The sequence below is a fragment of the Tamandua tetradactyla genome, chromosome 18 (assembly GCF_023851605.1).
Source record: "Tamandua tetradactyla isolate mTamTet1 chromosome 18, mTamTet1.pri, whole genome shotgun sequence".
Lineage (NCBI taxonomy): Eukaryota > Metazoa > Chordata > Mammalia > Pilosa > Myrmecophagidae > Tamandua > Tamandua tetradactyla.
Window position 1 is genome coordinate 63,021,196 of NC_135344.1, and position 18,175 is coordinate 63,039,370.

Consider the following 18,175-nt stretch of genomic DNA (forward strand, 5'->3'; position numbering starts at 1 on the left):
GAACAGACACCTCTCAGAAGAGGAAATACAAATGGCCAAAAGGCACATGAAGAGATGCTGTGTCCCTGGCCATTAGAGAAATGCAAATCAAAACCACAATGAGATGATATCTCACACCCACCTGAATGGCCATTATCAACAAAACAGAAAATGACAAGTGCTGGAGAGGATGTGGAGAAAGAGACACACTTATCCACCATTGGTGGGAATGTCAAATGGTGCAACCACTGTGGAAGGCAGTTTGGCGGTTCCTCAAAAAGCTGAATATAGAATTGCCATATGACCCAGCAATACCATTGCTAGGTATCTACTCAGAGGACTTAAGGGCAAAGACACAAACGGACATTTGCACACCAGTGTTTATAGCAGCATTATTTACAATTGCAAAGAGATGGAAACAGCCAAAATGTCCATCAACAGACCAGTGGCTAAACAAACTGTGGTATATACATATGATGGAATATTATGCAGCTTTAAGACAGAATAAACTTATGAAGCATGTAATAACATGGATGGACCTAGAGAACATCATGCTGAGTGAGACTAGCCAAAAAGTAAAGGACAAATACTGTATGGTCCCACTGATGTGAATCGACATTCGAGAATAAACTTGGAATATGTCATTGGTAACAGAGACCATCAGGAGATAGAAATAGGGTAAGATAATGGGTAATTGGAGCTGAAGGGATACAGACTGTGCAGCAGAACTGGATACAAAAACTCAGAAATGGACAGCACAATAATACCTAATTGTAATGTAATTATGTTAAAACACTGAATGAAGCTGCATCTGAGGTATAGTTTTTTTAAATTTTATTTTATTATTTTTTATTTTTATTTTTTTCTCTCTTATCATTTTATTTATTTTTCTGTTGTCTTTCTATTTCTTTTTCTGAATCTATGCAAATGTACTAAGAAATGATGAATATGCATCTATGTGATATTACGAATTACTGATTGTATATGTAGAATGGAATGATTTCTAAATGTTGTGTTAGTTAATTTTTTTAATTAATAAAGAAAAAAAAGTTTTAAGATTAGGAAATGTGAGTCTTCTGAGTTCATTCTTCTTTTTCAAATGTCCTTAGGGCTGTTTGGAATCCCTTACCATTCCGTATAAATTTCATGATTGGCTTTTCAATTTCTGCAAAGAAGGCTGTTGTAATTTTTATTGGGATTGCATGGAATCTGAAGTTGCTTTGTGTAGAATTGACAGCTTAACAGTATTTCGTCTTTCAACCAATGGACTAAAAATGTCCTTCCATTTATTTAAGTCTTCTTGGATTTCATTTAGTTCTATTTTGTGGTTTTCTGTATATAAGTTCTGTACATCCTTGGTTAAATTTTTTCCTAGATATTTGATTTTTCATTGAGATTGTAACTGGAATTGTTTCCTTGATTTCTCGTCAGATTGTTCATTACTAGTTACAGGAATACTACTAATTTTTGTATTTTGATCTTGTTACCCGCTTTGCTGAATTATTTTATTAGCTCTAGTAGCTTTGCTGTGGATTATTCAGGATTTTCTGTATATAGGGGGTTTTGCCCTTTATCATATTGAAGACGTCTCCTTTTGTTCCTAGTTTTCTAAGTGGTTTTATCAAGGAGGGTTGCTGCGTTTTGTCAAAGCCTTTTCTCCATCAGTTGAGATCATGTGGATTTTTTTCCCTTTGTTCCTATTAATATTGAACATTACATTGTTTTTCTTACATTGAAACACCCTTGCTTACCTGGGGTAAATCCCATTTGATCATGGTGTATTGTTCTTAATACTATTCAATTTAGTTTGCTAGTATTTTTGTTGAGGATATTTGCATCTGTGTTCCTAAGAAATATTGGTTTGTAGTTTTCTTTTCTGGTGGTACCTTCATTAAGCTTTGGTATTAGGGTGACATTGGCTTTATAGAATGAGTTAGGAAATATTCCCTACTGTTCAGTTTTTTGGAAGAGTTTGAGCAGGGTTGGTGGTAATTCTTAGAATGTTTGATAAAATTCACCCATAAAGCCATCTGGTCCTGGGATTTTTTTGTTGTGAATTTTCTAATGATTGATTAAATTTCTTCATGTTATTGGGCTATTGAGATTTATTTCTTCTTTTGTTAATGTAGGTAGTTTGTGTGGTTCTAGGAATTTGCCCATTTCATGCAGGTTACCTATTTTTTGGTGTAGTTGTTTGTAGTATCCTCTTATATCCCTGTTTATTTCAGCAGGATCAGTAGAATTATCCCCTTATCATTTCTGATTTTTGTTATTTGTACCCTTTTTTTTTTTGTCAGTCTGGCTAAAGTTTGCCAATTTTGTTGATCTTTTCAAAGAACCATTTTTCGTTTTTGTTGATTCTGTCCATTGCTTTTTGTTGGTTTATTTTCTATTTTATTTATCTCCACTCTAATCTTTATTATTTCCTTCCTTCTGCTTGCTTTGAGTTTGGTTTGCTCTTTTTCTAGTGCTTCTAGTTTTGAGATTGGGTCTTTCATTTAAATTCTTTCTTCTGTAATATCAGCATTCAGAGCTATAAATTTCCCGTTCAGCACTACCTTTGCGGTATCCCATAAGTTATGGTATGTTGTATTTTCATTTTCATTTGCCTCAAGATGGAGATTATGTTTTTCCCTATGTGTTCTTTTAATTTATATTAATTACTTTGATTGATTTTTGGTTATTAAACCAAGATTTCATTCCTAAGATAAACTCCACTTGTTCAGGGTATATTACTGTTCCTTTTACATATAGCTGGATTCAGTCTGCTGATATTTCATTAAGTATTTTCAGTTTATGTTCTTGACAAATATTGGTCTGTAATTTTCTTTTTTCATAATGTCTGCCTGTTTTGGTATCATGATGGTACTGGCCTCAGAAAATGAATTGGAAAGTGTTTCCACCTCTTCAATTTTCTGAAAGGGTTTGTGTAAGATTAACATTATTTATTCCAAAATGATTAATAGAATTCAGTGATGAAGCCATCAGGACCTGGAGTTTTCTTTATTGGGAGGCTTTTTTTATTACAAGATCAAATTCTTTAATAGATACAGTGTATGGGGCTATATAGATTTTTTTTTTTAACATGGGCAGGTACCAGGAATCTCAGGCATGGAAGGCGAGAACTCTACCACTGAGCCACCATTGCCCGTCATGTATAGATTTTTATTTCATCTTGTGGCTGTATTGATAAGTTATATCTTAGAAGGAATTTGATCATTTCATCTACTTTGTCAATTTTATTGGCAAAAATTGTTCATAATATATCTTAGTTGTTACCCTTTTAATTTCTATAGTAGTTGTATTCTATTCACCTTTCCATGAGGATGGGAATGTTTCACATCTATGCTACCTAATAGCCACATAGGGTTATTAAATACCTTGAAATGTAGCTGGTGTAACTGAGAAGCTGAATTTTTATTGTATTTAATTTTTTTTCCTGGTAAAGACTGCTTTATTGGTGGCAGTTAATACAAGTTAATAAATATCGATCCCCCCCAAAGCTCAGTTATTTACCAGATACTGGTCCATAGAGAGGTGAATTAAATTGAATAACATGAGTACTGGTATGATAAACTGAAGTCAATCCTGCTTCTTAGAAGGGAAATGAAGCCATAGCCAGCTGATAAGATACATAGCATACACTTTTCCACCGACTGTAAGAACCATAGTGGCTCTGTTCAAGAGAGCATTAGCTAAATGTTCTAAAAAATGATCATGGTGATAAATACACAAGTATGTAATAATACTGCAAGCCATTGACTATACACCATGTATGGAATGTTTGTATCTTAAGAATGTTTGTGTTTTTGTGTTGTTTATCAATAAAAGTATTTTTTTTAAAAAGAGAGAGAAAAAGAGCATCAGCTATCCTGCCCTTCAGATGCCCTGGAATTCCTTTATCCTCTTGAAATAGCTTTGTTTTTCTGTAACTTTATTTTCAAATTGCCTGTGTGAAGCAGTACTTACGGTCCTCTGGGTAGGGGGCCAACAGATTGCTCTGCATCTTGGCTCTGCTACTACCCGCCACCTGTGACCAAACACTGAGAATGAAGCGAATTAAGCTCACCCCATGGATCTTAATTTTAATTAATTTAAATTTAAATAGCCCCAGGTGACTAGCAGCTACCATATTAGACAGCACATGTCTAGAAGGTCTTTAATACTATCCCTTACTATTAATTATTGTGTTTTCACTTTTTGCTCAGTCAGTCTTGCTAGAGGTTTATCAGTGTTTTCAGAGAACCAATTGTTGACTTTATGTTTTCTCTGTTGTTGGCCTAGTTTCCATTTCATTACAGTCCTTCTTAATTTTTATTATTTCATCTCCCTCTTTTGATTTTAATTTGCTTTTTTTCTTAATTTTACACTTTTTCTTATACCAGTATTTAACGCTGTTTCCCTTTAAGTACTGCCTTTGTTTTATCAGTAAATTTTGATATGATATGTTTTCATTATCATTCTGTTCAAGATTTTTTCTATTTTTTGTGTGTTTTTTTTTTAATAACCTTAACGTTATTTAGCAAGGCTATTTAATTTCTGAATATCTGGGATTTTTCTGTCTTTTGTTACTGACTTCTAATTTTGTTCATTGTAGTCAGAGAACATAATCTATAACAATAAGGTCTTTTGAAATCTATTAAGACTTTTTCATGGCCTAACCTATAGTCAGTCTTGGTGAATGATCATTACACACTTGAAAAGTAAATGAATTCTGCAGTTGTTGGGTATAAATAGTTAATGAATGATAGGTTGATTGTGTTTTTTGTAAATGAATTTAACTTTTTTTTAAATAATTGTAGATTCATGTACAGTTGTAAGAAATAAAACAGAGAGATCTCCATATACCCTTCACTCAGCTTTATCCAATGGTAACATCTTATGTAACTGTAGTACAGTATGACAACCAAGAAATGTACATTGATACAATCAACCAACCTTATTTAGATTTCACCAGTTTTAATTGCACTCATTTGAGTTATATGGGTATGTGTGCTTAGTTCTGTGTAATTTTATCTCATGTATAGATTTGTAAGACCACCACCACAGTCAAAACACAGAATAGTACATCTCGAGTATCCCTTATGCTACCCTTTTATTAGCCATGGGCAGTTCTGTCCTTCTACCCTCCCTAACCCCTCCCAACTACTAATTTGTTCTCCATTTCTATAATTTTGTCATTTTGAGGTTGTTATATTAATGAAGTCATATAGTATGTAACTTTTTAAAATTGGTCTTGTCCAGTCAGCATGATTCCCTTGACATCCATCCAAGTTGTAGTTTGTTCCTTTGTATTGCTGTGTAGTTTCCATTGTGTAAATGTATCACAGTTCCTTTACCTGTTTAGGGATTTTGCAGTTTTTTGCCCTTATGAATAAAACTGCTGTGAATATACTTGTACAGATTTTTTGTGTAGACATAAGTTTTCATTTCTCTGGAATAAATGCCCAGGAGTGCACTTGCTGGGTATATGGTAAACATATGTTTAGCTTTGGGGGGAAAAATACCATACTCTGGAATTTTTCAGAATAGGCTTACAATTTCACATTCCCACCAGCATTGTATAAGTGATCCAATTTCTCTGCTTCCTTGCTGACATTGGATGATATCGCTGTTTTTTATTTTAGTGTTATGATAGGTATATAGTGATTTTAATTTGCATTTCACTAATGACTAATGTTGTTAAACTTCTTTTTATTTGCTTATTTGCCATCTGTATGTCCTCTTCTGTGAAATGTCTGTTTATGTCTTTTGCTGTAAATGAGTTTTTGTAATGGTGTCTCTACCATATTTGTTTTCATTTTAGTAAATTGTTTCATGTTCGACCTGTAACCCAAGGAGATGTGTATAGAGCCGAAACTGAGGAAATTCCTAAAATATTCCAGGTAAAAATCTGAAATTATAGTTTTAAAAGCTATTTTACCTAGGTGCTAAGTATATTTTGTTATATATATAAAATATACCAGTGCTTTTACGCATTTGAAACCTGTATGGACACATCTTTTTTTATCTTTTTTCTTCCACTACTCCTGAATATAGATACTATATGCAAATGAAGGTGAATGTAGAAAAGATGTGGAGATGGAGCCAGTACAACAAGCTGAAAAAACTAATTTTCAAAATCATAAAGGCCATGAGTTCATTCCTACACTATACCACTTTCCAGCCAACTGTGAGGCCTGTGCCAAACCACTCTGGCATGTTTTTAAGCCACCCCCTGCCCTCGAATGTCGAAGATGCCATGTTAAGTGCCACAGAGATCACTTAGATAAGAAAGAGGACCTAATTTCTCCATGTAAAGGTAAGGCATGATAAAGAATTATTTTTATAACTTATAATAAATTTAGTTTTAGGTCTCAGTGAAATAACTTCTGCAAGTGTAGCATTTTCTCTACTAAGTTGAAAAGAGGTTATAAATAATAATTTAACACTAGGGGAACAAAAACCAGCTGTCATTCCTCAGCTACAGATACAGTCTTTAATGTGTTTTTGAAGAGAATCATGTTCTTGTTTTAAAAAAAAAAAAAAAGGGTGCCAATAAGAAATCATAAATGGGAGACCAGCCTAGACCACCATACTGTGTCATAGACAAAATGTCTGTTTAGTTTAGCAGAAGTAGCTTGAGGGAAAGAATACTGGCTATTGCTTTTTTTTTTTTTTTTTTTTACATGGACAGGCACCGGAAATCGAACCCGGGTCCTCTGGCATGGCAGGCAAGCATTCTTGCCTGCTGAGCCACCGTGGCCCGCCCTGGCTATTGCTTTTGTAAGATAAAAAAAATTGTGTTCTGTAAGTGCACAGCTTGAGGGAAAGAATACTAGCTTGCTTTTTTTTTAAAAAAGACTTTTTTTATTGTATAGTATAACATATGTACAAAGCAAAGAAATAAAAAAGCAATAGTTTCAAAGCACTCTTCAACAAGTGGTTACAGGACAGATCCCAGAGTTTGTCATGGGCTAACATACAGTCTTCTGGCTTGATGTTTTAAGATTAAAAAAATTATGTTCTGTAAATGCATTTGTTTCACTTCTACATTTTTTTTGTATTTCTGATTTTACTTTATTTTTTTACTAGTTTTAACTAATATTTCTTTTTAAATTTTTTGGCCTTGACTAAATTAAGGAGAAAGGAATAATGTCCAAGCTTAATTAAGCATAGTAAATCTCGTAAAACTTTAAGAACTTGAAAAATTATGCATTTGATGTTTTTAACTATTTTATGGCTTTAATTGTGCTTTTTTATCTTTACTATAGTAAGTTATGATGTGACATCAGCAAGAGATATGCTGCTGTTAGCATGTTCTCAGGATGAACAAAAAAAATGGGTAACTCATTTAGTAAAGAAAATTCCTAAGAATCCACCATCCAGTTTTGTCCGTGCATCCCCTCGCACACTTTCTACAAGATCCACTGCAAATCAGTCTTTCCGGAAAGTGGTCAAAAATACGTCTGGAAAAACTAGGTAAAGATTAAAATGTTAATCTTTTTAACAATGTGAAAGTGATTAGATACCATCAATTAAAATTGGAAATTTAATTGTTCTTTCCACCAGAGAGTGCATGATTTGTAGTTACATCTATATGTGACTTGAAATAACTTCATTAATTAGTCTACTGATTCCTGTTAGAAATTAATAATATTTATAAATATAGTATTTACTTAGTCCCACATTAAATTTTATTGTCATAGTTGGGTATACATGGCACGTATTTAGCCCTTAATGTTTTAACCAATCTCTGGTATTAACCTTTTAAATGTAATAGATTCATATAAAACTTTGCTCGACTTTTCTTAAATTTTAACTAAGTTGGTTCAATTTTTACTAATCAAAATTATTTGGTTTTATCAATGATTATGATGTTACAAATTGACTCACCTCCTAGTTAAATACCAATTATTTAAAAAATTTTACCTGTTTCGATGGAATTGCTTTCTAAAATATCTTATATACCATGATAAAGTTACAGTACATAACTAAACCCTTTCTTAGTGAGAGGTTGCTACATCTCAGTAATTTACACATGAATAAATGAGGCTCAGAGAAGTTAAGCAACTTGCACAAGGTAGTCAGAGGCATAATTAAGATTGGAACCCATTTTTGTCCAATTTTAAAATCTATATTTTTTCCTTTTATACGAAAGACCAACTTTCCCCAGAGGGTAATCCCTAAATAAAGAGGGATATTTGTATCTAGAAACTGAGGCCTAGCACTGATCACAGTTGTTAACCCCTGTCTTCCAAGCAGCTTCAAAACCATCTTAACTCATCCCTTTTCTTAATTCCCTGTTTTCAATATTCAAGTCTTAATTCTTTGAAGTGACTCATGTCCATTCCTTCTATATTCCCCAATCATCATACTACTGCAGGGTATTTTTGCCTCACTCTTGACTTTCTCTGGAATCTTTTAACTTCCCCTTCCATTTTAGTGGAAGACATATCTTCCTTGAGCACTAATTTCATCATGTCAATATTTTTTAAATAAAATATTCAAGGTACTCAGATTTCCTAACACAACCAGACCATGGCATATTTGTTCTGAATTATTTTTATTCTGCTCTATAACTTTGCTTCCTTTGCAGCCTGATTTGTGTTTCTCCTCCAAAATCAACTTGCTTATGTTGCTGATCTTTACAGAGTATACTAAAACTGAAAATTTTTTCAAAGGACACTTCACATTCATAAAATCCCTTAGCTACACACCCTAAATAGGTATTACCACCAAATAGTTTTATAAAGCAATTCTAATTTAGGATGGTTTGTCTTGTTTAACATGTTACACATTTTTCTCCCAGATGTGAAGATGTATATTAGTGCTATTCTTAATATATACCACTACCTGACATTATTTTTTCTTGTCAGACTTTGAAATGAATTAAGAATCTCTATAAAATGGTCTATGTAGCATCCATCTTTTTTCTTTATTATAGTTCAAGTCCTTTATAGTTTTTCTCACCTGTCATTTGTTAACGTCCTCAAAACTTCAACACATGCTCAATTTTTTACATTGAGAAAATTGCTTATCACTTTAATCCATGCCTCTTCTTTCTTTTTGCCCCATATCTACTTAGAACCTTAAGACAAGAGATTTTGACCTATTTGTGTTGTTAAAGAGTTTAATCTTTTCCTTTTGTCTTCTTTTCCAAATTTCAAAGATATGGAATTTTTCTTTAAGTCTTACGAGTCATAGTCATTAATGTCTTATTTCACCAGCAATAAAATTACTATAAACTGGAGAGAGGAGGAGGCAGATTGCTACTCTGTGTTAATGAACTAAATGGTTAAAATATCAGCAAACTAATACCATCAGTAGACTAGAATGTCTTTGGTAGATTAGCTAACTTTTTAGTTGCAAGACCTGATCTTATTGGTTTCTTTAATAATTATTTCCTTAGGTAAGATTGCTTTAAATGCATTTTTATTCACTTTTAAATGACTTTTCAGATAGTGAAGAGATTACTAAAGCTCCAGAAATATCGTCACCCTAACATTAGGTGTAATAACAAAAACATTAGAAACAATCCTAATATCCAATAATAGAGAAAAAATTAGGTAAATTATGGTATTTTCAGTTTATTGAATATTAAGCAGCCAATTTCAGTTACGTTTAACATGAAAACATGTTTCAACAGGGAAAATGTTTAGTTGTGTAGGAAAATGCTCGATCTAAAAGTATTTAAAATATTAACATAGGTATCTAAAAAATGCCTTTAAAAAGAGTAAAAACAACAAAAGGAGATAGTATTGATTGTGTTTATGTATTTTCCTTTTCCCTATTTTCCAAATATTGTGTGATCGGTTAATCATTATATATAAAGATAAAATTTTATCTTCCCTCCATGTTCTTCTTGTATCTTTAAACTGAATTTATTTCTATTTCTTAATTTTCTTTTTTTTTTTTCCTAACAGTTAACCATGTGTCCTTAGTGCCTTGTGAAATCTTGTGGATGCTACCTGATAAACCAGGCTTCTTTAACCATGCAGAGCAGACAGGCTGTTCCCTTGACACAAATATCACAGGCTTCAGGGTTAAGATTGCTGTTTTCTGTCCTTGCTTTGGCACAAAAGCACACTGAGGGGTTTTTGTTTTCGTTTTTGTTTTTTATTGCGGGTTTGCCTACAGGTAGATTAGATTAATTATTACTATGTAATGCAAATACATTTGGGGGAAAGCTTAGCTAGATATATTTTTTTAAAAAAGGTGCTGCCTTTTTGAACTCAGAAAAATGCCTGTCAATCATGAATGGAACACAGTTTTCCTCATATGGGTGAGAGGAGAGGACTTTCACTTTCAAGTGGAATGGCCGTCACTATCAAGATCAGCTCATGGAAGGAGTAAAGAAAATATCTCAAAATGAGACAAACAGAAGTGTTTTTTTTTAATGATGTTTTGTGCTCTTGCAATACTATAACAAAACTTTTTAAAAAGCAGTGACATCACTTGAACTTCAGTGTTCTCACTGTAGAATTTAAAAGCCTTACTGTTGATTGCCCATGGTGGACTTGATGGAGAAATTAATTATCTTACATTATGCTTTACAAAATACTGTTGTGTTTCACTTTGTAGATTGGGGAATGGGAGAAGGCAAAAAAATTACATTTAATCTATGCATTTTTGCCAAGCCATATTGAGTTATTTTACTACTAGAGACATTAGGAACTAACTGTACAAAAGACCAAGTTGAAAAGCATTTTGTGGGGTACATCATTTCTGTAATTGTATAATGTATTTCTTTGTGGTTTTAAGTGATAAAGACATTAAATTAACAAACATATAAGAAATGTATGCACTGTTTGAAATGTAAATTATTCTTAGAACACTCTCAATGGGAGTTGCATTGCCCTTTTAGTGCCTTAATTTGAGAGAATTATTTTACTGCCATGAATAAGTACAGAAATTTCACAAAAAATATTTTCAAAAATTATGTCAGTGGATTTTTCATTGGTAATTGGTTTAATTTTAAATATTTAGAAGTTTGTTGGACTTTCTTAAGTTGAGTACAATCTTTGCATCAAAGTACCAGCTATAATAATAAAGACTTTATAAAACTATCTGCAAAAAATGTAGATGTTTACACCAATATAAAAGATAATTATGGCAGCATATCTGAGATGTTTTCCAGTTAACATAGGAATTACCAGATAAATACTGTTAAGCTCTTGTCCAGTAACAAGAGTTGATTTCGTATGGGCAGTATGATTTATTGTTTATTTTTTTAACCAAATACCTCCTCAGTAATTTATAAAGGCTTTGCAGTAATGTGTATCAAATAAGAAGCACTGGAAAACCAATTCGTCTTTAGGACGATATGCATGTTTCAAGTGGTATTGAAAGCCGCACTGATGGATATGTAATAATAAACATATCTGTTATTAATATGCTAATGACTCTGTGCTCATTTAATGAGAAATAAAAGTAATTTATGGTTGTATACCTTTAATAATGACTGCTATGGTATTTACTCATAGGTGAAATGAAAAGAAAATATGCTGCAAATTACTCCATGTATACAAATGTTTGTTGGATTCCATGATTAAAGTGAATTTCTAACTCTTTGATTGGGGTCTCAAGCAAGTCAAATGAAAAGCTGGCCAATGTTTGTTGGGGATGTTCTCCATGGGTCTCTTTCCTTTCTACACCTATTATGAACACGGGCTCTGACAACCTTTGTCCCAGACTATCTTTTAAAGGATATTTGCATAGTAAACAGCCTTGGAAGATAATGGTGTATCCCTCAAGAGGAAGGCAGGCTTTTTTTTACTGCCCAGTATAATAAAGATAATCTCTCCTTTCAGGACAAAAATTGGACAGATTTGCTTGAACCTGTTAGGAAATAATTGTGGTTCTCTAAACATGAGGTTCCTGAGTTGTGCAGACTCACTGTGTGCTCAGAACCCACTGAAGTCAGCTCTGCGACTTGGGTGGGTAGGAAGGGCAACAAGAGCATCTGACATAGACATGATGCTCATCCTGTGTGCTTTGCCTTTGGTTTCTTATCCAGGAGCCTCATATCTTCTGCCAGCATTTGTGAAACTAACCTTATAGCTTGCCAGTGGGGTAAAGTTTCAGACCCTTCACAATTCTTAACCATGTCTTCACTACCTTCTCAGAACCATCACCATTACCTAATATATTCATGACCAGTTGCAGAGAACAGTTAATTCTAATTATTTTAACCAAGAGAAGTTTTTTAAATAAAATATTAACCTTAACTATAAAATTGTTAGGAGGCTGACAGAGCTTTGAGGAATGACCCCCAGTGCCATATCACGGAACCAAGTAAAGCAAGAGAGTTTCTTCCTTTTCTCTAAGATGAGGAAACGCCACAATCCCAAAGTACACAACATTGTGAAGATCAGGAGAGTGACATGATCAGGAAGCCACACTGCCACTGCTGGCTTTCTATAATACTTTGTCATGTCTACTATAATCTACACCAGCATAGTTGTTTTGTACCATTCCCCTTGCCACTTTTGAACTTCGTACCTGGATGCTAGAATCTCTGCCTACACTGCATCAGAAAAACCACTTTCATGCCCTGCTTGCCAGCGTTAGCAAAGCCTCCATCTCACTTCTTCCTTCTATAGTGCATCTACTTATCAAAATTAAATTATATTGAGAATTCTAGCTGCAAGGGAATTTGTGAAAGGTAGCTTTTATCTTTCTATCCACTTGATTACAGGAGGACACACTAAGAGAAATAGAGGTTTAGCACCAAACAGCCAATCTTCCACACCGACAAGCTTCTGCTGAGAACAGGGACTTTAACTCGGGGCAAGAAAGAAAACATAGCCACTGTGAGGCTTAGTCCAACTGTGGGTCACTTGTCATAGTTTGGAATTCAGCTTAAACAAAATAACCTGTCCACTTTCATTAAAGTTAAAATGTCAGTATGTGAAGGGAGAATTTAAACATAGCAATCAAATTTATAATTACTTGATAAAATGTTACTTTTTATATCACAAGAAATTATGAAATAACTCAACTTAGTAATCACTTAAGTCAGTTTGTTGCTCTTACTGGGTTGCTAGTTTGTACTTCCAGAATTTATTTTTCATTTTCTAGCACCTCTAGAATTCTTTCCTGTCAGAAAGAAAACTCCAGAAAATGAGCTATTAGCAGCTATTAGGACTAATGATTAAACTGTCTCTAAAAAAAATTGATTTTGAATGACTTAATATGCTATGTCTACTACACTTGCTTTTTTCTATTAATGGTGTCATTTGATGAACAAAAATTAATTTTGGTGAAATATATTTTATTGATCTTTTCCTTTATACTTAGAGCCTTTTGTGTATTGTTAAGAAATCTCTGCCTATTTAAGAAACAGGCAGATAATTCTGTTAGCTTCTTGAAGGTTGCCGTGCACATTTGGTTCTACAGTGCATCTAGAATTCATTTTTATATTTGGGGAAGTCAAAATGTCATCTTCTCCCATATGGATATCCAATTAGCCCTGCAGTATTTATTTAAAAAGCTTTCCTGCATTGTAAATCCGGTGACCAACCAATCCATTGGTCTGTCTACCCTCATCAGTATTGCTTAATAATGACATTTAATAGCTGTATTGTAAGCTTTCCACCTTTGTACTTCTAGATTGGCTGGGCTCTTCTAGACCCTTTGCATTTCCATTAACTTTTTAATACACGTTGTCAATTTCCACCAAAAGGAAAAACAATTTTTAAAAGACCGTGCTGGAATTTGATTGGGATTGCAGTCAACCTATAGATCAATTTGGGGAGAATTAACATATTTATAATTTTTAGTCTCCCATTATAAGACACTTCACAAAAATAAAACTGATGTATTTGCAAATGTCATAATTACATATGTAGAAAGTCTAAAAGCCTCTGCAGATAAAGTAATAGAAATAAGTGACTTAAAAGGCCACTGATAGCAAGGTCAATATCCAAAAATAAGTTGTTCTGTATACTATCAACAAACTGCTGGAAAGTAAAATATTTGCAAATGATACATTCATGATAAAATAGATAATCCACTCAAAGATGTGCAAGACATCATTCAGACCAAGCTGAACTGAAAAAAAAAATTCAGAGAAATTTTTAAATATTTAAATAAATGGAATTACTTTTTTAAATGAGCATCTTCACATAAAGTTACTAAAATAAATTATGCCATTTTCCAAGGACCTAATGAGATTTTTTATCCTTTTTAATCCAGACTTGGAAATTCTAATTAAGGTTGTTCTTTATTTTTATAAATACTGCTCTCTCAAATCAGTTTCTAGTTGAGTAATATATGTGTATGAAGCAGCACTCAATACTCTTGGAAATTCTCCCAAGTCTTTTTTGCTTTTAATAGTGGCATGATTATAATGATTGTTTTATAAACAGAGTAAATGCTCATTGGAATAAACTAAAGAAATACAGTAGAGTATATAGGAAAAAGCGGATTGCTTTTACCAAATCCCACCCCCACTCCACCCCACCCCAGTATTCTTAGTAACCAGTATTAACAGTTGCATTTTCTAAACGCTTCTCTCCAGAGTCTGTATCACTTGGATTTTGGGGCAGTAGGGAAAGACTAATATTTATTGCGTTTCTCATATGGAAATCCTAAAGTACAAAGAGGTTAAATTATCTTGTCTCTTTCTAGACAAATATTAACTAAATTGTCATGTAAAGAAATGACACATTATTTCATGAGTTATCTTGCATCCCATAAAGTATTTTGAGATGTTGGAGAAACAAGAGAAATAAATGTTAATGTTTAGAAATTTTATAATTCAAAAGATATTGAATAGAATAATACTTATATGTTGTTTAATCCTATAAATATGGTGGTTACTTATAGGTTTACAGAAACAATGTAGGATGATTTTGGCCATAAATTGAATAAAGTGGTTCCTTTGCCTGGATAACTGTCAGTATGGAATCTGACGTTCACTTGCACTAATTGTTTATGAGAGTATACAACTTACTAACCTGGCAAAAAAAATAAATATGGCCCAACTGGATAAAAGAAAATATTTTGGACCTTCTTTATCCTTTGGCTGAATGGATGATTATTAGATCTGTTCCCCTTTCCTTTTGGTCAAGGATCATTAATCTTGATTGATATAATAATTCCTGCCATACTGTACAACAGTGTAGCAATAGTTGCTAACTATTTGAGTCCAATTCTCATTCAAGATCTGTCAGTGAATCACAGGAGGGGCCATCTAAGAGTGAGCATAAATGAGATCAAATCTATAACTACTAGAAGAAAAAGTCCTCAAAGTATTTCTTTTACTGCATGAATGCCTGAAATACCTCAAGATCTTCAAACTTTAAAGTATTTCAAAGTCGAAATATGACTCTGAGCTTTGTAAAAAGTATATTACTTAATCCTCATAACAACTCTATGTAGTAGATATTACCATCCATAATTTTTAGATGAGGAAATTACTAGGGCACACAGCTACAATCTTTCGATTTTCCAAATGTAATTTTCCAAATGTAATGTGAAAGTTAACTTTCTAGCATGAAGGAAAATAATCATGTATTTGAGTCGTGACTCTTACTGTACTAAGGGTCACATATTGTACCTATGAAGTTGTAACCTAGTATCTAGGTGGGAAACTAATACCACTGTCATGGAGTAGAAAAAGTGCCTTGGTTTTCTAGGCTTTATAGTATGAACTTTCCACGTATTTATGGTAGGCCAGGATGTAGATATAAAGGAACATTACATCAAATGCAAAACAACACAAAAACACAGTATGGGGTACATTTTTAATTGACTAAAAGCCTTTAGTTGATTGACTACACTTCATGAAGGAAATAGTAAATTAATTATGAGCCTTGTGAGCACTAGTAATTATTTTTCCTTTATGAGATGTCATTTAACAGGAATTTTATTATCTAAAACTCATCTTTAGAAGTTGATCAATTAGGTATGCATCCTGTACATTTTCATTATCTCGTAATAATAAAGTAACCAGTATTTGCTATTATAGAAAATTTTTTATTTTCCTTTTTATACATCATATATCTTACATTTTATGTCAACTAAAACTCACTTCTGTACTGCTGAGAGTTTCCCTTTCTCTGACAAGAATTCCTAGGTCTGTCTTGTATATCATATTGTTTTCTAATTCTCTAAACTATATTGCATAAAACACTGATGTATAGGCTTATTTTTTTACTCATTATACTCATATTATTGGTGTTAATAATCCTTCCACAAAATAAAAATACAAAATATTTTATACCACCCATACAGAATTAGCAAATGTTATCTTAATATTTGCTTAAAATTGCTTTTTTGTTTGTTTGTTTGTTTGCATGGGTAGGCACCAGAAATCAAATCCCAGTCTCCAGCATGGCAGGCAAGAACTTTACCACTGTGCCACCATCTCCTACCCCAAATTGCTTTTTTTTTAAACTAAAACATAACAGATTTAAACAAAGACCTTCTTATACCTCCTCTAGTTTTTTCTCTTCACTTTCTCTCCAAAGGTAGTAAGTCATTAATTTGATGTGCAGCTTTCTCATTTATATTCTATCCCTTTACCAAATATATGTTCATATAGAGTTCTGTTTATGTAGCTTTTACAATTATATAAATAGCATCCTTCTCTTCACATGTAGCATTCTTTAACGTATTTATTTCATTCATCATTGTTATTTATGGCACTTATAATTTAAGAAGAATTTACTATTTAACAAGAAAAGACAGCATTAGAACTTTCTATTTTAACAGCCATCTCCCTCATTTAAGCATTTAGATTACGTAAAGTGTAACGCAGAAATCCCCTGTGAGTGGTTTTAATTCAGCCTCACTATTTTTTTATTTATGTAAAAATAATCTTTTAAAATCTTGGATTAAAATATTTTATATCTTAATGGCACATGCCAACCATGATTTCAAGCAAGTGCATTTGCTATCATGAAAAAATTGAAACGTGTTTATAATTATCTAAATTTGTATATCACATTAGCTCACTTGGTTCACAAATGTCTATTAAATCAACCCACACTTGCACCACAAATGCTTAAAAAGTTAAAACTAGAGACTATCTTACCTAACAATTAGTCTCATCCTAAACATATAATCATTCTCACAAAATATTGCGGTAATCAATAACCCCTCTAATTATGAAATCTTTGGGTCAACCAAAACAAACATAATTAACAGAGAACTGTCCATAAGATTCCTACTATTATTCAATATTCTGAGGAAACTAACACGTGAAAAAAAAAGTTATTAAAAGGAAGAAGTAACTTTGGCCCAGGAGGTCCTGAAGGCAGTACCTCATTTTTCATGTGCTCCCCACTCCATCTGGGATAAGTTTTACCCACAATCCTACCACTTGGGTGTAAATAGATGCTGAGATCTCCTCTTAACCAAAAAAAAAAAAAAAAAAAAGTCCAAATTCTTTGAGAAGTGATCATTCCTTGTGAATCAAAACGATATGGCCTGGAGGGGAGAGAGTGCCAAAATGGCAGCTGGTGAGGTATGGGATTTAGATTGTCCTCCAGAGCAGCTACTAAATAGCCAGGAACAGTACAGAACAACTGCTGGAGCCACGTTAGTGACCGGACACACAGTGTACCCCAGTCTGGACCAACTGGACCAGCTGCCAGCCCCCACAGAGAACTGTGAGTTCCCCAAGCCGTGGAAGCCAGTGCCCCTCCCACACAGGCTGCTTCCCACAGGGGAAAGGAAAGGGACTTTACCAGCAGCAGGGACTGGGCACAACCAGGCTTAATTCACAAATTCTGACTACTAAAAATAGGCCCCCAGCGCAGCTGAACCTGCAGTCAAAGCACAGGTTGCTGATTTTTGCCCTGGTGCCAAGGGGGCAGGGTTGACGGAAAAAGAAAAAGGAAAAAAAGAAACAGATTTTTTGGATCAGATAGCATGTACTACTTGAAAGGGTCTGGGCCCTGAAGGAAAGGAGGGGGCACATAGAATCTGAAGGTACACAAAGCCACATACCAACTTATGCTCTTGATTGGCAAGCCCAAGGAATGGGGTCCTGCTCTGCAAAGGACTTTTCTCTTTCTTTTTTGTGGCTGTGTTTCTATGGCTTGACTGCCTTTGGATACAGCTGCAGGGCTTCTCAGGCTGCAACTGCCCCAGGCATAGGAAGAAACAAGCTTATTTGAGAGCTTCTTTGGAGCCTGTTCCTTCCCCAGGAGAGGGGTGGGGCCCAGCTCAGGTGGATCCCCTCCCTCAAGGAATTTAGACCCCA

The 18,175-nt window shown here is 33.7% G+C and overlaps 1 protein-coding gene across 2 annotated transcripts in view; it reads left to right on the plus strand.

Annotated features, from left to right (window-relative positions):
* Window positions 1–11,613, plus strand: part of ROCK1 (Rho associated coiled-coil containing protein kinase 1) — a 188,905-nt gene extending 177,292 nt beyond the window's left edge. Inside the window, exons 30-33 of one of the 2 annotated variants that reach the window (XM_077135842.1) lie at window positions 5,786–5,864; window positions 6,019–6,280; window positions 7,233–7,440; window positions 9,885–11,613. In XM_077135842.1, the coding sequence (XP_076991957.1) occupies window positions 5,786–5,864; window positions 6,019–6,280; window positions 7,233–7,440; window positions 9,885–9,888 (553 nt within the window). In that variant the 3' untranslated portion in view covers window positions 9,889–11,613. The remainder of the gene's footprint in view (window positions 1–5,785; window positions 5,865–6,018; window positions 6,281–7,232; window positions 7,441–9,884) is intronic. The other variant, XM_077135841.1, reaches the window with a different exon arrangement.
* The last annotated feature ends 6,562 nt before the right edge of the window (window positions 11,614–18,175 follow it).